General features: G+C 39.3%; 1 protein-coding gene across 1 annotated transcript in view; it reads right to left on the reverse strand.

Moving 5' to 3' along the window:
* The window catches only part of Odad2 (outer dynein arm docking complex subunit 2), a 151,969-nt gene that overhangs the window by 67,149 nt on the left and 69,861 nt on the right, over positions 1 to 14,959 (reverse strand). Inside the window, exon 18 of the mRNA XM_041641543.1 lies at positions 12,754 to 12,868. Within this exon, the coding sequence (XP_041497477.1) occupies positions 12,754 to 12,868 (115 nt within the window). The remainder of the gene's footprint in view (positions 1 to 12,753; positions 12,869 to 14,959) is intronic.

A 14,959-nucleotide genomic window follows, 5' to 3' on the forward strand; every position in this document is an offset into this window, starting at 1 on the left:
CCTGCATTGGGGACAAGACAAAGACAAACAAATCCTAAGCTTTTTCTGCCCTGCCATCCTAGTGAGCTGCAAGTTCTGTGAGAGACTGCATCTCAAGAGAATAAAGCTGTGAACACTAGATGAAGACCTCTATGTTAAAATGCATTCATACCATCTTGTGCATCCATATACACATATACCCACATGCATACACTATATCTGCATACCACACATAAACCATTCACATAACATAAATAAAGTGGCTAAATAACCAAATAGATAGATAGATAGAAAAGTATCTAAATAGCCAAATCAATAAATAGTAAATAAGACAATAGCCTAGAAGTTGAGGATGTCGCTCAGAAATAGTGAACATACATAAAATGAAGGTTAAGAACAGTAAAATAATGTTAATAATAATGATTACACAAATTTGAAGAAGAAACACGTGGGAGACCAAAAGAAAACAAAGATGAGAGTGTTTTCTTATCAGAAACGATTTAAGGATAGGGTAAGTTCACAGATATTAAAATAAGAAAGGTAGCCCCCCCCCCCCCATGGGTAACACACTTCCATTAATCCTGTTACAGAATCCTAAATCATGGAGAGGAAGGCAGGATTTCTAAGAGACTAGGGAAGCCCAGAGAGTGACAGAAGTAAGTTCATAGGAGTTGGTCCCTCACACTCTAGTTACACAGATTCATTTCAGCCTGGGAATTCTGAGTGTGACTACGTGATTCTCTCTAGCAACATGCACCACGGAGGAGTGTTCCCAAAGATGAGGTTTTTCCAGGCATGGGCAATGGGCAGAAAGAAGGTAAATGGAGTGGAAGTATGCAGAATGGAGTCAATGCAATGATTCATCATAGAATCTAAGGTGCCCAAGGAGGGAAATGAAAGAAAATAGAAAGAGGGGTGGCCAAAGAGCACAGGGCTCAGCAGATAGCCCCTTGCTGAGGTCAAAGGGCAACACAGGGTACCTGGGGTCCTCCTGATATGTCTATCAGTGCGTCTTGACATACACAGTTTCTGATGATGACAAGCACTGTGTGAAATCTTGGGCATTTGGGACTGATATATAAGATCAATTATAGACATAATGGTTAATTTAATAAAGAGTCAGTCACCAAGTATGCACTCATTATTAAAGGGATTTGACTTTCCATAATGGCAATTCCACTCCTTAATAGACTCCCAAGTCCATCATAGCTGAAAAGCAAAAGGTGTGTATGATGGAAATCCAGGTGAAGGTGCAGACAAGCTTCATGGCAAGTGACTCTTCCAGCAGTGCTCTTAAAATGGTCTTTTCAAATGTTTAACTTATAATGTATATTAATGCTGGATGATAGGCTTTTTAGCACCCATAGTTAGTATTTGCTGTCATGTCTCCTCCTGAAAATCTGCTACACACACACACACACACACACACACACACACACACACACACAGAGAGAGAGAGAGAGAGAGAGAGAGAGAGAGAGAGAGAGAGAGAGAGATATGATGGGGGATGGGAGTCAGAAGAGGAGTATGTATATCTAGGAGTATTTGCTAAGCTAAAATGCCAGCAGAGCCCCAGACCATGCAACACCACAAGCACAAATACTCTACAGAGGCTTGGCTGTTTTTTAACGAGGATGATTCTTGTTAGCTGTGCATTCTGTGGGCCAAGTTTGGCCGTGTCAACGCTCCTGGTTGTGTTTATGTAAAGCAGTGGACATTGGGGAAACTCAACCCTCCACAGGCCTTCTTTGGGTTCTCCCTGGCTACCCGAGTGGCCATGGCTCATTGGGCATCTGAAGTTAAACAGTGATGTCACATTCCTGTCCTGTTTGGTCAGCTGTGTTCTGTCACACCTGTGGTCAGGAAGTTGGCTCCATCCACTGAATTCCTGACTGAAATTGCCCAAGCATGTCTTACAGAAAGGAACTTCTCCTTGGGGGAGCACATGCAGCAGGCCCTCCTTGGCTTCTCAGGTGGAGTTGCTCCTTATGTGACTGGAATTGAAAAAACTGAGGAATTTTTTCCTCTCCAAGAACAATATTCAAAGCCAGACAGAATCTTCTAAACAAGAGACAAAATCAGGTTTAAGAAAGCTGTGAGACCAAATGATCTCATGGACACATTTGGAGAACATGGGAGTTTCCTTCCTGATTTTATAACTGCCTTCCGTAAGGCTTATTCTAAAATAAACATATTTGTTTCCTACCTAATGCATGCAGATTTAGCTCTCAAAAATTAAATAATCATGCTTTTATAGTGCTTCTTCTGAAAAGTAAATATATTTAAACTTTCATTCTTTCTCAATGAAAACTTTTAAAATTCATTAATGGAAAGAAACTGAATTGAGAAAGCTACTTTAAATATTGCCTAGTGAAATACTTGAATGGCAACTGTTTAGAAAGAAACAGAGTTCTTATAAATAATGTCCTAAGGCATGGAGGGATTGTGCATGAAGACCGGAGTCCGCACTCTTTCACGGCCTTCTGCTACTTTCCAGCAGTGCACTCTGTGCTGTGGCTACACAGCGTTTGTGACTGAATTCATGTGGCCTGCCAGGTTCAGGGGTTGTCGTCTTGGCTGTTCCTCGGCTGCATCCCTCTCCAGGCGTATTTGATGGCTCAGTCAGAGCGCACTACTCACATTACAGAGTACTAGTCTGCAGCCAGCATCACTCAGAGATCAAATCTTAGGATCTCTGTGGGTTTTTAAAATTGATCATAATTGAAAAAATTCTAAATCTTCGTGTGGAAAACATAAATAATAAGCTTTTAAATTAAACTCCTTAAGAAGGTGTTTATGAATGTTTTGTAACCAGGTAACTTTTATAGCTTGAAGAACACTGAGTAGCCAATCCCCTGCCTTAACATTCATTCATGTTTAGACAGGCTGATTGGCTCATGGTTTGAATTTTTAACCACATGAATAATGGGTAGCAAAGCCATCAGGAAAAATACGTTTCACCTAGTACATTATATCTCTAAATTATCAAAATGTCTGAATTTTCCAACTGAAAAAATAGTTTAGCTTTGAGTTAAGACAGTTGTGTGCTGAGAAAAGGTCAATCATTTTACTATGGCTATAAAAGTCCAGCACAACATTCGTTTTATGTACGCAATAACCAAGTGAGAGTGGTAAAGGAGCAATGCCGGCATGTACCATAAACCACTCACTCCGCTATCCAGCATTCATAACTGACCACTTTGATTCTGGACCCTGCTGACGAGCTGTTTTGTGGATAAGGAGAAGTCAATATTTTCTAATAAGATGTAAAATATTCACTAGAAGCAATTTTGCATCTTAGTTTCTTAAGCAATCAATCTGAAAAATGTGTTCTAATGAATATGTCTTTGCAACACAAACTAGGCAACATCTGTTTGCACAGCTACATGTCACCTTGTTCACACCCTCGGACACTCTATGGAAGACTCTTAGGTTTCATGACATTTGAGCTCTGAGGCAAGGTCCCTGACACACCAATGGTTTGATTAAAAGCAGGGATAGCCCTTTTAGCCCCTTTACCCAGCTCTGATCTATGACTGACATACTGCTTCCTGCACGAATTCAAACAATGAAGTTACTTATTTCACAGTGGTGTCGAATCCTGAAATGCAGGATTAGCAAATGTAAAATTGCTTGTCAACGCATCACCTATGAAAACTGAGACCAGGGTTTCCTCTATAGGAGAAAGTCTTCCCTGAGAAATGTGGGGCCAAAGCATACCTAGGTAGGAGATGGAGGCACGCAGGAAGCATCTGCCAGGCTTTTTCCGGTACCCTCATTTTACTGCAAAATAGAAACCCTGGTACACTCGAGTAAAGTTCCTTGCCCATCCCTCAGGATTTATGATCTCATCAGCAAAAATTTTCAACTCATCTGAACACAATAAAACAGTGTACAGAACTCTGGCTAAAAGTGCAAATCTGGGTGTAATCACAAGGAAAAGCTCTGGATGAGGGAGAGCAGAGCAGAAGACACTTGTGCATATTCACAGTAAAGTGATATCCCAAAGGAAGTTGATTCAAATATGCACTGAGTTTATGCGTTTATTGACACGGTCCTGGAGAGCTACACCAAGTTTCTACTAATGAGGCATAGGTAGTTTAACTTTTTTCTATATGAAAGGACAGTCTAAAGGCTCCAATGAAATTTTGTTTTACTTCACCTCATTCTGTTTTTAAACACTAGAAACTTGATTATGTAAGTAAATAACTACATAGTCATATGGTAAAATACTACCAGCCCCCCCCCCCCAAAAAAAAAATTCTGGAGGCAGAATGGAGTCCCACACCTGTAATTGCAGTACTCAAGAGAGGAAAACAAGAGGATGCTAGAAGTCGGTGGCTAGCCTAGGTAAGAGAGCTTGTTCTCGACCCTGCAAGAGTTATTTTAGTCACACCTCAAGTGCTCAATCGGGCCTGCATCTGCCAGTAGCCGCATTCGGACAGACGGCGCACTCTGGAAACAGAAGCGGTCTTACTAGCTAGTACTTCCTCAGACTGTGTCTTGACTGAGGTATGTAGACATGCTATATTTTTTAAATATAAATATGAGTTCTTTCTGCCTGCTCTCTGACATATTTTGTGCCCTATGCCTGACTAGCTCTCAGCCTCAGGAGAATAAATTCTGTGGTCAAAAGAGGCAAAGGGGAAGACTAACCCAATAATCATTCACCGTCCAGCCCTGGGAAAGGGAACCCTCACAAAGTCCAAACCATTGCAAATCAGGCTTTCTTTCACCAACTTCAAGGACCAAACTTCCCATGCTAGACCAATGGTTATAAAACTTTCCCTCAGATATTTTTTAATACATTTTTTGAAGAAAATTTATTTTCACCATTTACTTTAGCATCTAAAATTTCCTCAAGTATATATGTGATAAAATAACATCAACATTTTGACTCTATGACTTTAGTTTATTGAAATCATATAAATGTCTATGGCCCTTTCTATGGCCCAATCAGAAAAACCAAGTCCTTATTGACAGGACTGAATTAGTAATCTGCTGGGAAAGTATGACTTCAAGTTAAATTCACATTAAGGGCGTTAACCAGGTCCTGTTGTTAACTTTCTAACTTCTGATTGCAGAGTCAAATCCAGGCCTACAACTGGAAGAGAGTTATCCTCAGGAGGGCCATGTGTTCATGGCCTGTGTCAGTAATTCTTGCCAGAAGTCTCTCGTCTTTGAGCTCGTTGGACTACCCTCAGGATTTTTACATACAAGGACTGTTCTTTTGCTTAATCAATGTGCTTGTAAGATTAAGGCAGCAATAGCCAGGGCTTCCGGTCCCCACCTTGGAATTCTCCCTAGTCCTGTCTATACAATAGATGGAAGGATGATAGTTTAATATATAGCTAAATAGATAGATAAAGAGTGAAAAATATAGATAAATGATAGATAACTTGATAGCTTGACAGATAGATGATAGACACACATATGTCTCCTATAATAAAGTTGTCACATAAATATTAATTACCCTTTGTATTTCATGTAGTCTCCTTATCACTAACCTTCTAGATAGAATTACTAATTTTCTTTCTGTTTCCTTCTGTGAGCTCATTGCTCACTTTAGTACTACGTCCATAAATTCCCAGCAGGAATAGTGATGACCAGTGACCATAAATGTTTCACATTTAATGTCCTCTTTTCAGTTTTTAAAGCTTTAAATAATTACTCTCTTTGGGCCAATGACCTTTGTAACAATCCCTCTCTTTGATTTGGGCTTCCCTGGGCTGTCATGTAATCCCCTTTCCTAGTCAGGCCATCACTCCTTAGCCTTCCTTCCTACCTTAGCACTGTTGGTGGGGTCTCTTCTCATTCTGCTTCCTCTCCCCTTCATCTACCTTGACACCCATCTCCCTCATTATAGTCACACACACACACACACACACACACACACACACACCCTTCCAGAAATATCTAGATTCATTTATCAAATGACTGGACACTTCCACCTGAAAGAAAACAAATGCCATCTTCCTCCAAAGTCACATTCCTCTTGTGCTGAAGCTCACTTACAACTGTGCCAGTTGTCAAAGATAAGCAAAGAAAATAAGTGCAGTGTCTTTGTTGACTGCTTCTTCACAAGCCAACTCTTTATGTATCAGTTTTGACTGTATTTCTTGATAATTTTTTTCCTTATATTTGATCTTCAAGTCACACTGCTGCTGTATTAAGGTAAATTCTGGTTATTTTTTTCTAGGCTCTGTGATAGTTTCATTACTCATCCACCCATGCATTTTCAAATTATCCATTCTCACTTAAAACTCTTTCGATAAGCATGGTACCCCCCCCCCAAAAAAAACAAGTGCAGATGGGAGGAGAGAGTACAGTATCAGTGAGAGACATTGCAGGAGGGGCTCCCTTCACATGTCTCTCTTTCCTTGGAACAGGTAACAAGAATGTGAGGTCACAAATTCAGATACTAAGTTGGTAGGGATGGGGAATGGGCAGAGAACAGGTAACGTTCAAGAGAAATAGACCGAGGGGAATGTTTTCCATGAATTGGGCCAGACTAGGTTTGTAGTCAAGAGAAGTGCTCTGACTGATGTTTACAATTTGACTGGAGTTCTCATTAGGCTGATAGCACAGAAAATCAGCCAGACATTCAGGACAGATGATTGTACTAATTTCTGCTATGAAAATGATGGTTTCTCTTAATCCTAGTAGAAGATAAATAGAAAGATTTGGAAATGAAGTCTATGAGAAACAGGACACTGTGGATGAATAATAATAGTATGAATTAGAAATGTTATCTTTGTAAAATAGTGTCATACCTAATGTTCCTCCCATTGCCTACATGATTTCAAGTCATCTGCCAGCTTGGTTCAGTCCATTGTCATCATGGCAGGACATGACAGTATGCAGGCAGACATGGTGCTGGAGAGGTAGATAAGAGTTCTACATCTTGTAGGCAAAAAGAAGTTGTCTAAGACACTAAGTGCTATCTTGTGTGGGAGGAGGAAGAGAAGAAGGAGAAAGAGGAGGAGGAGAAGAGGAAGAGGAAAAAGAAAAAGAATAATATGCAGCAAATATGTAAAACTATAGAAGAAAATTTCCCGTATTTAGAGACACATGTCCAACCAAATACAAGATGCCTACAGATTACCATATAGACAGGACAAGGTAAGAAATTCTCCATGACACATTATAGCTAAAACATTAAAAACATACAATTAAGAAGTGTATTGAAAGCAGCAAGAAAAGCCAACTCACTTTTATAAAGGTAGGTCCATGACAATAAACACCTGACTATTTAATAGAGACCTTTAAGTCATAAGGCCAGGAAAAGTGTATCCCAAGTCCTGAAAGAACACTACTATCACCCCAGACTACTATACCCAGCAAGATTACCCACTAAAATTGAAGGAGAAAAATTTCCATGACAAAACCAGATTAAAGGGATTTACGACTACTAGGCCAATTCTACAAAGGATACTGGAGGAATACTTCACTATGAAAAGAATAATCAGACCCCAGAGGTCACAAGAGAATTAATAAATAATGCAAGACAATGAGACTCACCAAAAAATCAACAAAATGACAGAAATTAATACATATATTTCAAAAATAATTCTTAATATTAATGGTCTCAATTCCTCATAAATGAGATACAAGTTGTCAGATTGAATTAGAAACAAAAACTTTCGGTTTTTATGCTTCCATGAAACACATCTCACCATCAAAGGTAAGCGCCACATTAAGGTAAAAAGATAGAAAAAGTTACAGCAAGCAAATATAACTAAGAAAGAAGCAAGTCTATTTAATGTCTGACAAAATAGACTGAAAACTACAACTAGTTAGAAGAGTTGAGGAACACTTTATCCTCATTTGAAGAAAAAAAATCTGCCAACTGAATATTACACCATAAATATATACACACAACCCGGGCACACCCAATTTCATAAAGAAATACTATTAGAGAGAAAACAATAGATTAACCCAAAACAGTGATAAATTGTCCCCATTGTTTTTGATCTTGGCCATTCTTACAGGTGTAAGATAGAATCTCAGAGTTGTTTTGATTTGCATTTTTCTGATGACTAAGGATCCTTAAGTGTCTTTCAGCCATTTTAGATTCCTCTGTTGAGAGTTCTCTGTTTAGTTCTGTACTCCATTTTTTTTATTGGATTATTTGTTGGATTATTTGATGACCAATTTCTTGAGTTCTTTGTACATTTTGGAGACCAGGGTTAGTAAAGATATTTTCCCATTCTGTAGAAAAAAACTCTTCATGAAGACCCAGTAATACCACTTTTGGGTATATATCCAACGGATGCTCAATTGTACCACAAAGACATGTGCTCAACTGTGTTCATAGCTGCATTATTTGTTATAGACAGAATCTGGAAACATTTGGAATGCCCACGGAGGTCAGAAAAATCAGTAAAAGATCATAGGAGGGGGATTTCAACAGAGAGGAGATAAAATGCAGTGGTATAAGATTTACAGGGAAATAAAGAGGACAGGTTAAATTGCGAAAGGGACTCTGTCTTTGTCTCCTTTCATCGCCTGATGAAGGTTAATAATCAGGAAGATGCCTATATATTTTTCTTTGGGTTCTCCTTATTTAGCTTCTCTAGGATCACTAATTATAGGCTCAATGTCCTTTGTTTATGGCTAGAAACCAAATATGAGTAAGTACATCCCCTGCTCCTCTTTTTGGGTCTGGCTTACCTCACTCAGAATAGTGTTTTCTATTTCCATCCATTTGCATGCAAAATTCAAGAAGTCCTTGTTTTTTACTGCTGAGTAGTACTCTAATATGTGGGAGCCTAGGCAGTTTGGATGCTCACCTTACTAGACCTGGATGGAGGTGGGGGTTCCTTGGACTTCCCACAGGGCAGGGAACCCTGATTGATCTTTGGACTGACGAGGGATGGGGACTTGATTGGGGGAGGGGGAGGGAATTGGGTGGTGGGGAAGAGACATAAATCTTTAATAAATAAATTTATAAAAAAATTGCGAAAGGGATGGGAGGGATAAGTCACATTAAAGGCCTTCAGAAAAAAATCACATGGAAACCTACTGCTGTAGAAGTTTCTGAACTACACACACACACACACACACACACACACACCCCTTTAGATGGAGGTACCTTATAACAGGGTGACAAAGCTCCTACTAGACACCATAGGCTAACAAAACACCCAGGGCTGGGAATTGGTTACCGCTTAGTGAGGTCTCAGAGACCACAAACACTACAGGCTATTTTTAATGTTCTTGGCTCTCCAGAGCATGACGGTAAGAGCATACATAATTGTTGAAGATACTACAGACTTGAATCAGAACATGGATACACCAAACTGCCACTAACCTGGAGAAGTTTCATCCCTGCTAGCTAGGGCTCATAGTGCTGAGAGGTGCTACACATTTAACAGAGAAAAGAAATCATCAATTTTACCTAGCTTTCAAATCTGAGAGCTACAATGATGACTGGCCTGGCCAGGCACTGATGGAACAAATGCCAAGGGTGTAACTGATTGGATTTGAAGTCTGCTCTATGAGATGAAACCCATAGCTGTCACCATTATCATAGCCAAGACCTGTGGATAGACAGATCATAGGCCCTACCTGAGAATTTACAACTATTATTCTGTTTAATTTATATAGTATTAAACTATCTCCTAATGACTTATTCTTATAGTCAGAGATTAAAACATTTTCCAACTCTCATCAGAGAAGCTTCTTTCTCCAGTAGATGGTGATGAACACAGATCCACAACAGCTCAAGATGCAGACTGGAACAAACTATGGAATGTTTAGCCATAAAAAGAACATCTACATCACACCTCCTCCTCCCAAGGTTCAGGAATCATTGTGAAAGAGGAGACAGAAAGACTGTAAGAGTCGGAGGCAGAGAATGACTACAAGGAAACAGTGTTGTCTGGACTCAGAAAGGCAGTTCTACAACAAAACTTCAGAGTTGTGCCAACAGGCAAGTTCAAACCACCTAACATTCCAGCATGGAAAAGGAGGTGGGCACCAAGTCCCACAGCTAGAATAGCAGCTACTGGTAACTGATAGCTGCTGGAGGAGAGGAGTCAATTTTACTCAAGGATGTGGCCCCTCAGAGGTCAACCATGCTTCTGTGGAAGGCCACATATCCAGGGCAATATGGGCGGCACAAATTTGACAAGGTGGGTTTTTTTTTAAAAAAAAAAAACAGAGGCCATAAAGTTAGGTGGGCATGGGAGGGGCTAGAGCTTGGAGGAGTTGATGGAGGGGGTGAATATAATTAAAACACAGTATACAAAATTTTCAAAGAACCAATGACAATTTACAGGAAAACATATTGTGGATGTTGTTAGGCCTACTGTTGGTGTGATTGCTTTGTTTCTTTAATTTCTAGATAGAATATTTAAATTTGCATACAGATATAGACAATTGTCTACTGTTTTCTCTGTTTGGCACTTGTGAATCTTTCCAATTTAGAGAGTATCTTACTTACAGAAACTTTTCAAAAAATAGTGACTAGTTCTTCTCCCGAGTTCCTCTCTTACTTTTCACATGTCTTCATGTCTTGTTTTCCTTTTACTTCCACTCATATTCTTGGTTATTTGCTCTACTTTATCTTCCAGATATCTATCTAGCCACATCAATCTTAGGAATAATTATTTCTTCTACTAAATGAATTGTTTTAGTAAATAATTTGAAAGCTCTTTTTTACGATAAGATCTCATTTTATTTCCCAGGCTGATGTATAACCTTGGGCTCATGGTGAAACTCCCTCCTCAGCCTCCCTAAACTCTGGAATTGCAGGTGCAAGCTACTATATACTGGGTTTATTTTGTCAAGTAACTATTACTTTTAAAAAACTTTCCTTATTCAGAATTTTGTTATAACAATATATTTAGACATAGTGTTCTCCAATAGAACTTTCCAAGGATATTTAGCTTTTACATTTTTGAATGTTTATTCTGCAACTTGCATTATCTCTGTGGCCTCTAAAGTGCATTCTGCTAATCTTGGTTTGTCTTTTTAATACAACTAATATTCTTAAATATTACTGCTTTATTATTTATGAACATTTGTGAATGAAGGACTGAGAAATCAGTTGAAAGAACAAGAACTGGTAAGAAATATTCTACAAGTGCATATATTAATTTTTAACCAATAGGCTACTTTCTTGCTTCCTAACTAATATTTAAACTTTATATTAAATTTTTATTTTCATTGTAATAGAAATAACATCATACATCTGTTGCAGTTTGTCACTTGGCTTAATACATTTGTGAAATGTGGCAACACTGATGAACACATTACTTAAATAAAGTTATTTTGTATTACTATTATCTTATTGTCCATTTTCCTCTAGGTGAACACTTGAGATCTTTATCATTTTTTAAATTTTTTTCACAACTCATTTTTCACATTTAGAGTTATATTTAGGCCAAACTAAAATTTTATAAAAATTAATTCTTTATAAAAGATTCAGGGGCAAGAGTCTTTAAGATAAATTGAAAAATGTGAAGTAAAGGTGAAAAAGGCAGGATGGGTTTCGTGGAACACACCTAAAGTCACAGCTATGCAGGAGTCTGAGAAAGCAGGATCCCAGGTTCAAGGCTTGCCTGAAAGCTGAGCATGGCACCTGAGCATGACTCTACGCCCTAGCAAATACGAAGAGTAGCTCAGTAGTGGAGCATGTTTCTAGCATGCATGAGACCCAGATTCCATCCCAGCTCCTCAAAAAGAGGGCTAAGAAGAGATCTTTGAAAAAAATAATAAAATGTACAAATGAAAGCTAAAATAATTAATAAATAAATAGATTCTTCCAACAAATAAAGAAACCTTTGATCTTGGCATTAATGTTCAGAAAAGTGACCTTTTCAAGGACACCGCTGTTCCTGCTGCTGTAACTCCTAGGAAAACAGCCAAAGTCCCTGTGAGGGCCCACAGAAGTGCGTCCGCTCCACTTTGGTTGAAGGTCTTGCTCTTTCAAAGCTATTAACAATAAGTCTGACTTAAGGAGTGGCTACAAACAAGATGCTCTGACCTAGGGTGTGGTTACTTGGTGTTTTGGATACTAAGATGCCCCGTGGAGATGGATCTACTCCACCTTGACCTAAGGTCAGAGAATTCAAGCACATTTCTGCTTCTTCATTTTTAATTTTACCCAGGGAGTAGCTGCTTATAGGATACTCGGTCTACGGTGTTGTTGCTGTACGTTCTGCCTAAAACATCAGAATGCTTAACTCAGGAAAACAGTGGCTTGATGTCTCAGGCAATAGTTCTGTTTGTTATTCGTGTCCTGTTAAAGCAGTCTTCCTTCTTCCCCCCTTTGGATTGGGGTATATAAGCATGTGGAAAATAATCATAGGCAGATTCAGCATTCACTGGGTTACCATAGGTCTTGACTATCCTATGTCTTGGTACCATTCTATGTCTCTGTATTTCTCCCATATCTCTGTTCCTCTTGCCTAATATTTCTAATTCACACTCACCCACCCTGAAACTATGAACTCATCGAGGCAGGACCCAGACAGGTCTCCCAATTTGTCCTCTTTTTAAGCAACAGAAAATGCAATACAGTCATCTTTCCCATTGCCTCAAAGACAGGAGCAAACGTACATCGCTGTTACCTTTGCCTAGTTTCATGTGACATTTTTCAGGAAACCAGAAGAAAGAATGGCTGGAAATTGCTTTAGCATAAGTATTTAGCCTTCTTTTTCTACAATATCAATCTGACCAAAAGTGAGTCTGTATAAACTAGTATGGTGCTGACACTATTCGAGGGCTTACAAGTTCTAGAACAAAGAGATTTGCAACCACTGCTACCTTTGCATTTTCGATGCAGGGACAGAGTGCCCATGCTGCGCTGGCCTTCACATCTGGGTGTGGATTTTTGAGCAGGGACCACAACAGGCGAACTCCATCTAAGCGATCAATTATCCTGTGGAGAAGGCAAAAACCATGGTGTGAACTATAATCAGTAAGTGGGTGGGAAAATTCAAGTGGCTTCCTTAGCCACACAATTCTAGTTTCTTCCTGGGCATTCTACTGGGGTCTCTTTTGAGCAATCCTCCCAGAACAGTGGTATTTACACACAATTGACTGATCAAGCTCTCTGATTTTAGTTTCAATCTTCATGACCCGGAAAGCACCCTGCATAACAATTATGATTCACATAAACTAGAATCAAGCCACACAATGTCTTAATCAGCTGTCCACAGACTGTTACCTCTATGTAAAAAGTACTGGTTCCTTCACATAATAGCATTTAAATACTCCCCCAAACAAACATTTATGCCTTAGAGTTGTGAAGTTACCTTTTTATTTGGTCTGTGTTTAGTTGACGCACCTTATGTTATGACATATTTTAAACTCCTCCAGTCCTAACCTAAGCCTGGGAATTAAAATCATCACACCACAGTGCATCTTCTGTTGGGCACACAGAACACATACGTTGTTTTCATGTGCTCTCATTGCAGTAAGCCTAGCACAGCAGACTGTGTTATAATTACTTAAACATACTGTAATCAAAATAGCTTCATGACTAGCTGAAAATGAGTTATCATCAGAACCATCTCTGCAGCATCTGTCTTATGTTTATGTATCAATCAGTTCATGGAACATAACCTTGCAAAAAGGTCTGCAGAGTGCTGGGGGTGGAGGGGAAGGCCAAACAAACCTTAATACCCTTCACAAACACGGCTTTGTTCATAAAGATGCATTAAATGCAAAACAGATGAAGAAAGATAAGGACCATCATAATTCCCTTGACTTTTCATATCCGGTTCAGTTGAATACATGTAGTATTTAGCCCCGAGTAGAGTAAATTCTACTGGCTTTTAAAATGCCATTCGAATTCCTCCTTTATAATTGACGTTTTAAGAAATTTATATTTCTTGATTATTTGAGATGAGTTTTCCAGAGGAAACTATGCATTACCCAGCATTCCCAGGTAGTTATGGGCAGCTTTGTGAAATGCTAACAGCGTATAGCAGCATAGACTGGCTGTTAAGAAAATAATTCTTCCCACTACAGAGATTGCTCAGCACTGAAGAACCCTTGATGCTCTTCCAGAGGACTCAAGGTCAGTTCCCAGCACTCATGCTAGGTGACTCACAATTTCCTGCCTGTAATTCCAGCTCCGGCAGATCCAATACTCTGCTCAGGAACATATCAACCCACAGACACCAAGGAGGAATACATGCATTTTTTTGGAAAAAGTTAATTAAAATATAAAGTAAATAAAATGAGGAGGAAAGTAATCTGGGAAGACACTCGATGTCAGCCTCTAGCCTCCAAATACACACTCACATGTGCACACACAGGAACATATACATATACTATACAAATGCATGTATGTGCATTTACACATACATTTACACATCCTAGAAAGACATAATTTTTCCCCCAGACAAAACTTTACAATTAGCTACAAAAATTCACTATTTTCCTCCATAGCCTCAGAAATTTATCAGCTGCTTCATTATAAGGAATAAGGGTTGTGGTCCATTACTAAGGTCTTAAAAGACTCAGAAGCATGGGAGTGACAGCATGGTATGAGGAAAATATCACTCAAAATATTTGCATGCATGGTAGCTGGCTCAGGAGAAGCGAACTCTAAAAGTCCACTCTATCCCTTCTCTGCTGCAGCCTTAGCATGAATCGCTCATTCCCAGAAACTTGCAGTGTCTGACACCGAGAGCAGTATGGTCTCTTAGCCACCAAGCTATCTCTCCAGCCCTCTAACCTTTATTTATAAATAGGAATTCATGAACACAGAGTCTGCAGATAAGAACTCGCTGCATGTTAATTGTCCATCAGAGAAGCACAGTCTAGTGAAGAACTAGGGACCACTGCTGTAGCAAATGTGTGCTTATGTACCAAGTGAAGAAAGACAATGCTATGTTCCGGGTCACAGGAAAGTTACTCTCCAACAACAGAGCCAGTGTGAGCTGGTGTCCAAGGCCCATGAGTCAGACTTGGAAGGCTGAAGTAGAAAGATCTGGAGTTTCAGTACTGTTTGGCTATGTAG

This window comes from Microtus oregoni, unplaced genomic scaffold (assembly GCF_018167655.1).
Source record: "Microtus oregoni isolate MIOR12 unplaced genomic scaffold, Mior012 000070F_ref0000104, whole genome shotgun sequence".
Classification (NCBI taxonomy): Eukaryota; Metazoa; Chordata; class Mammalia; order Rodentia; family Cricetidae; genus Microtus; species Microtus oregoni.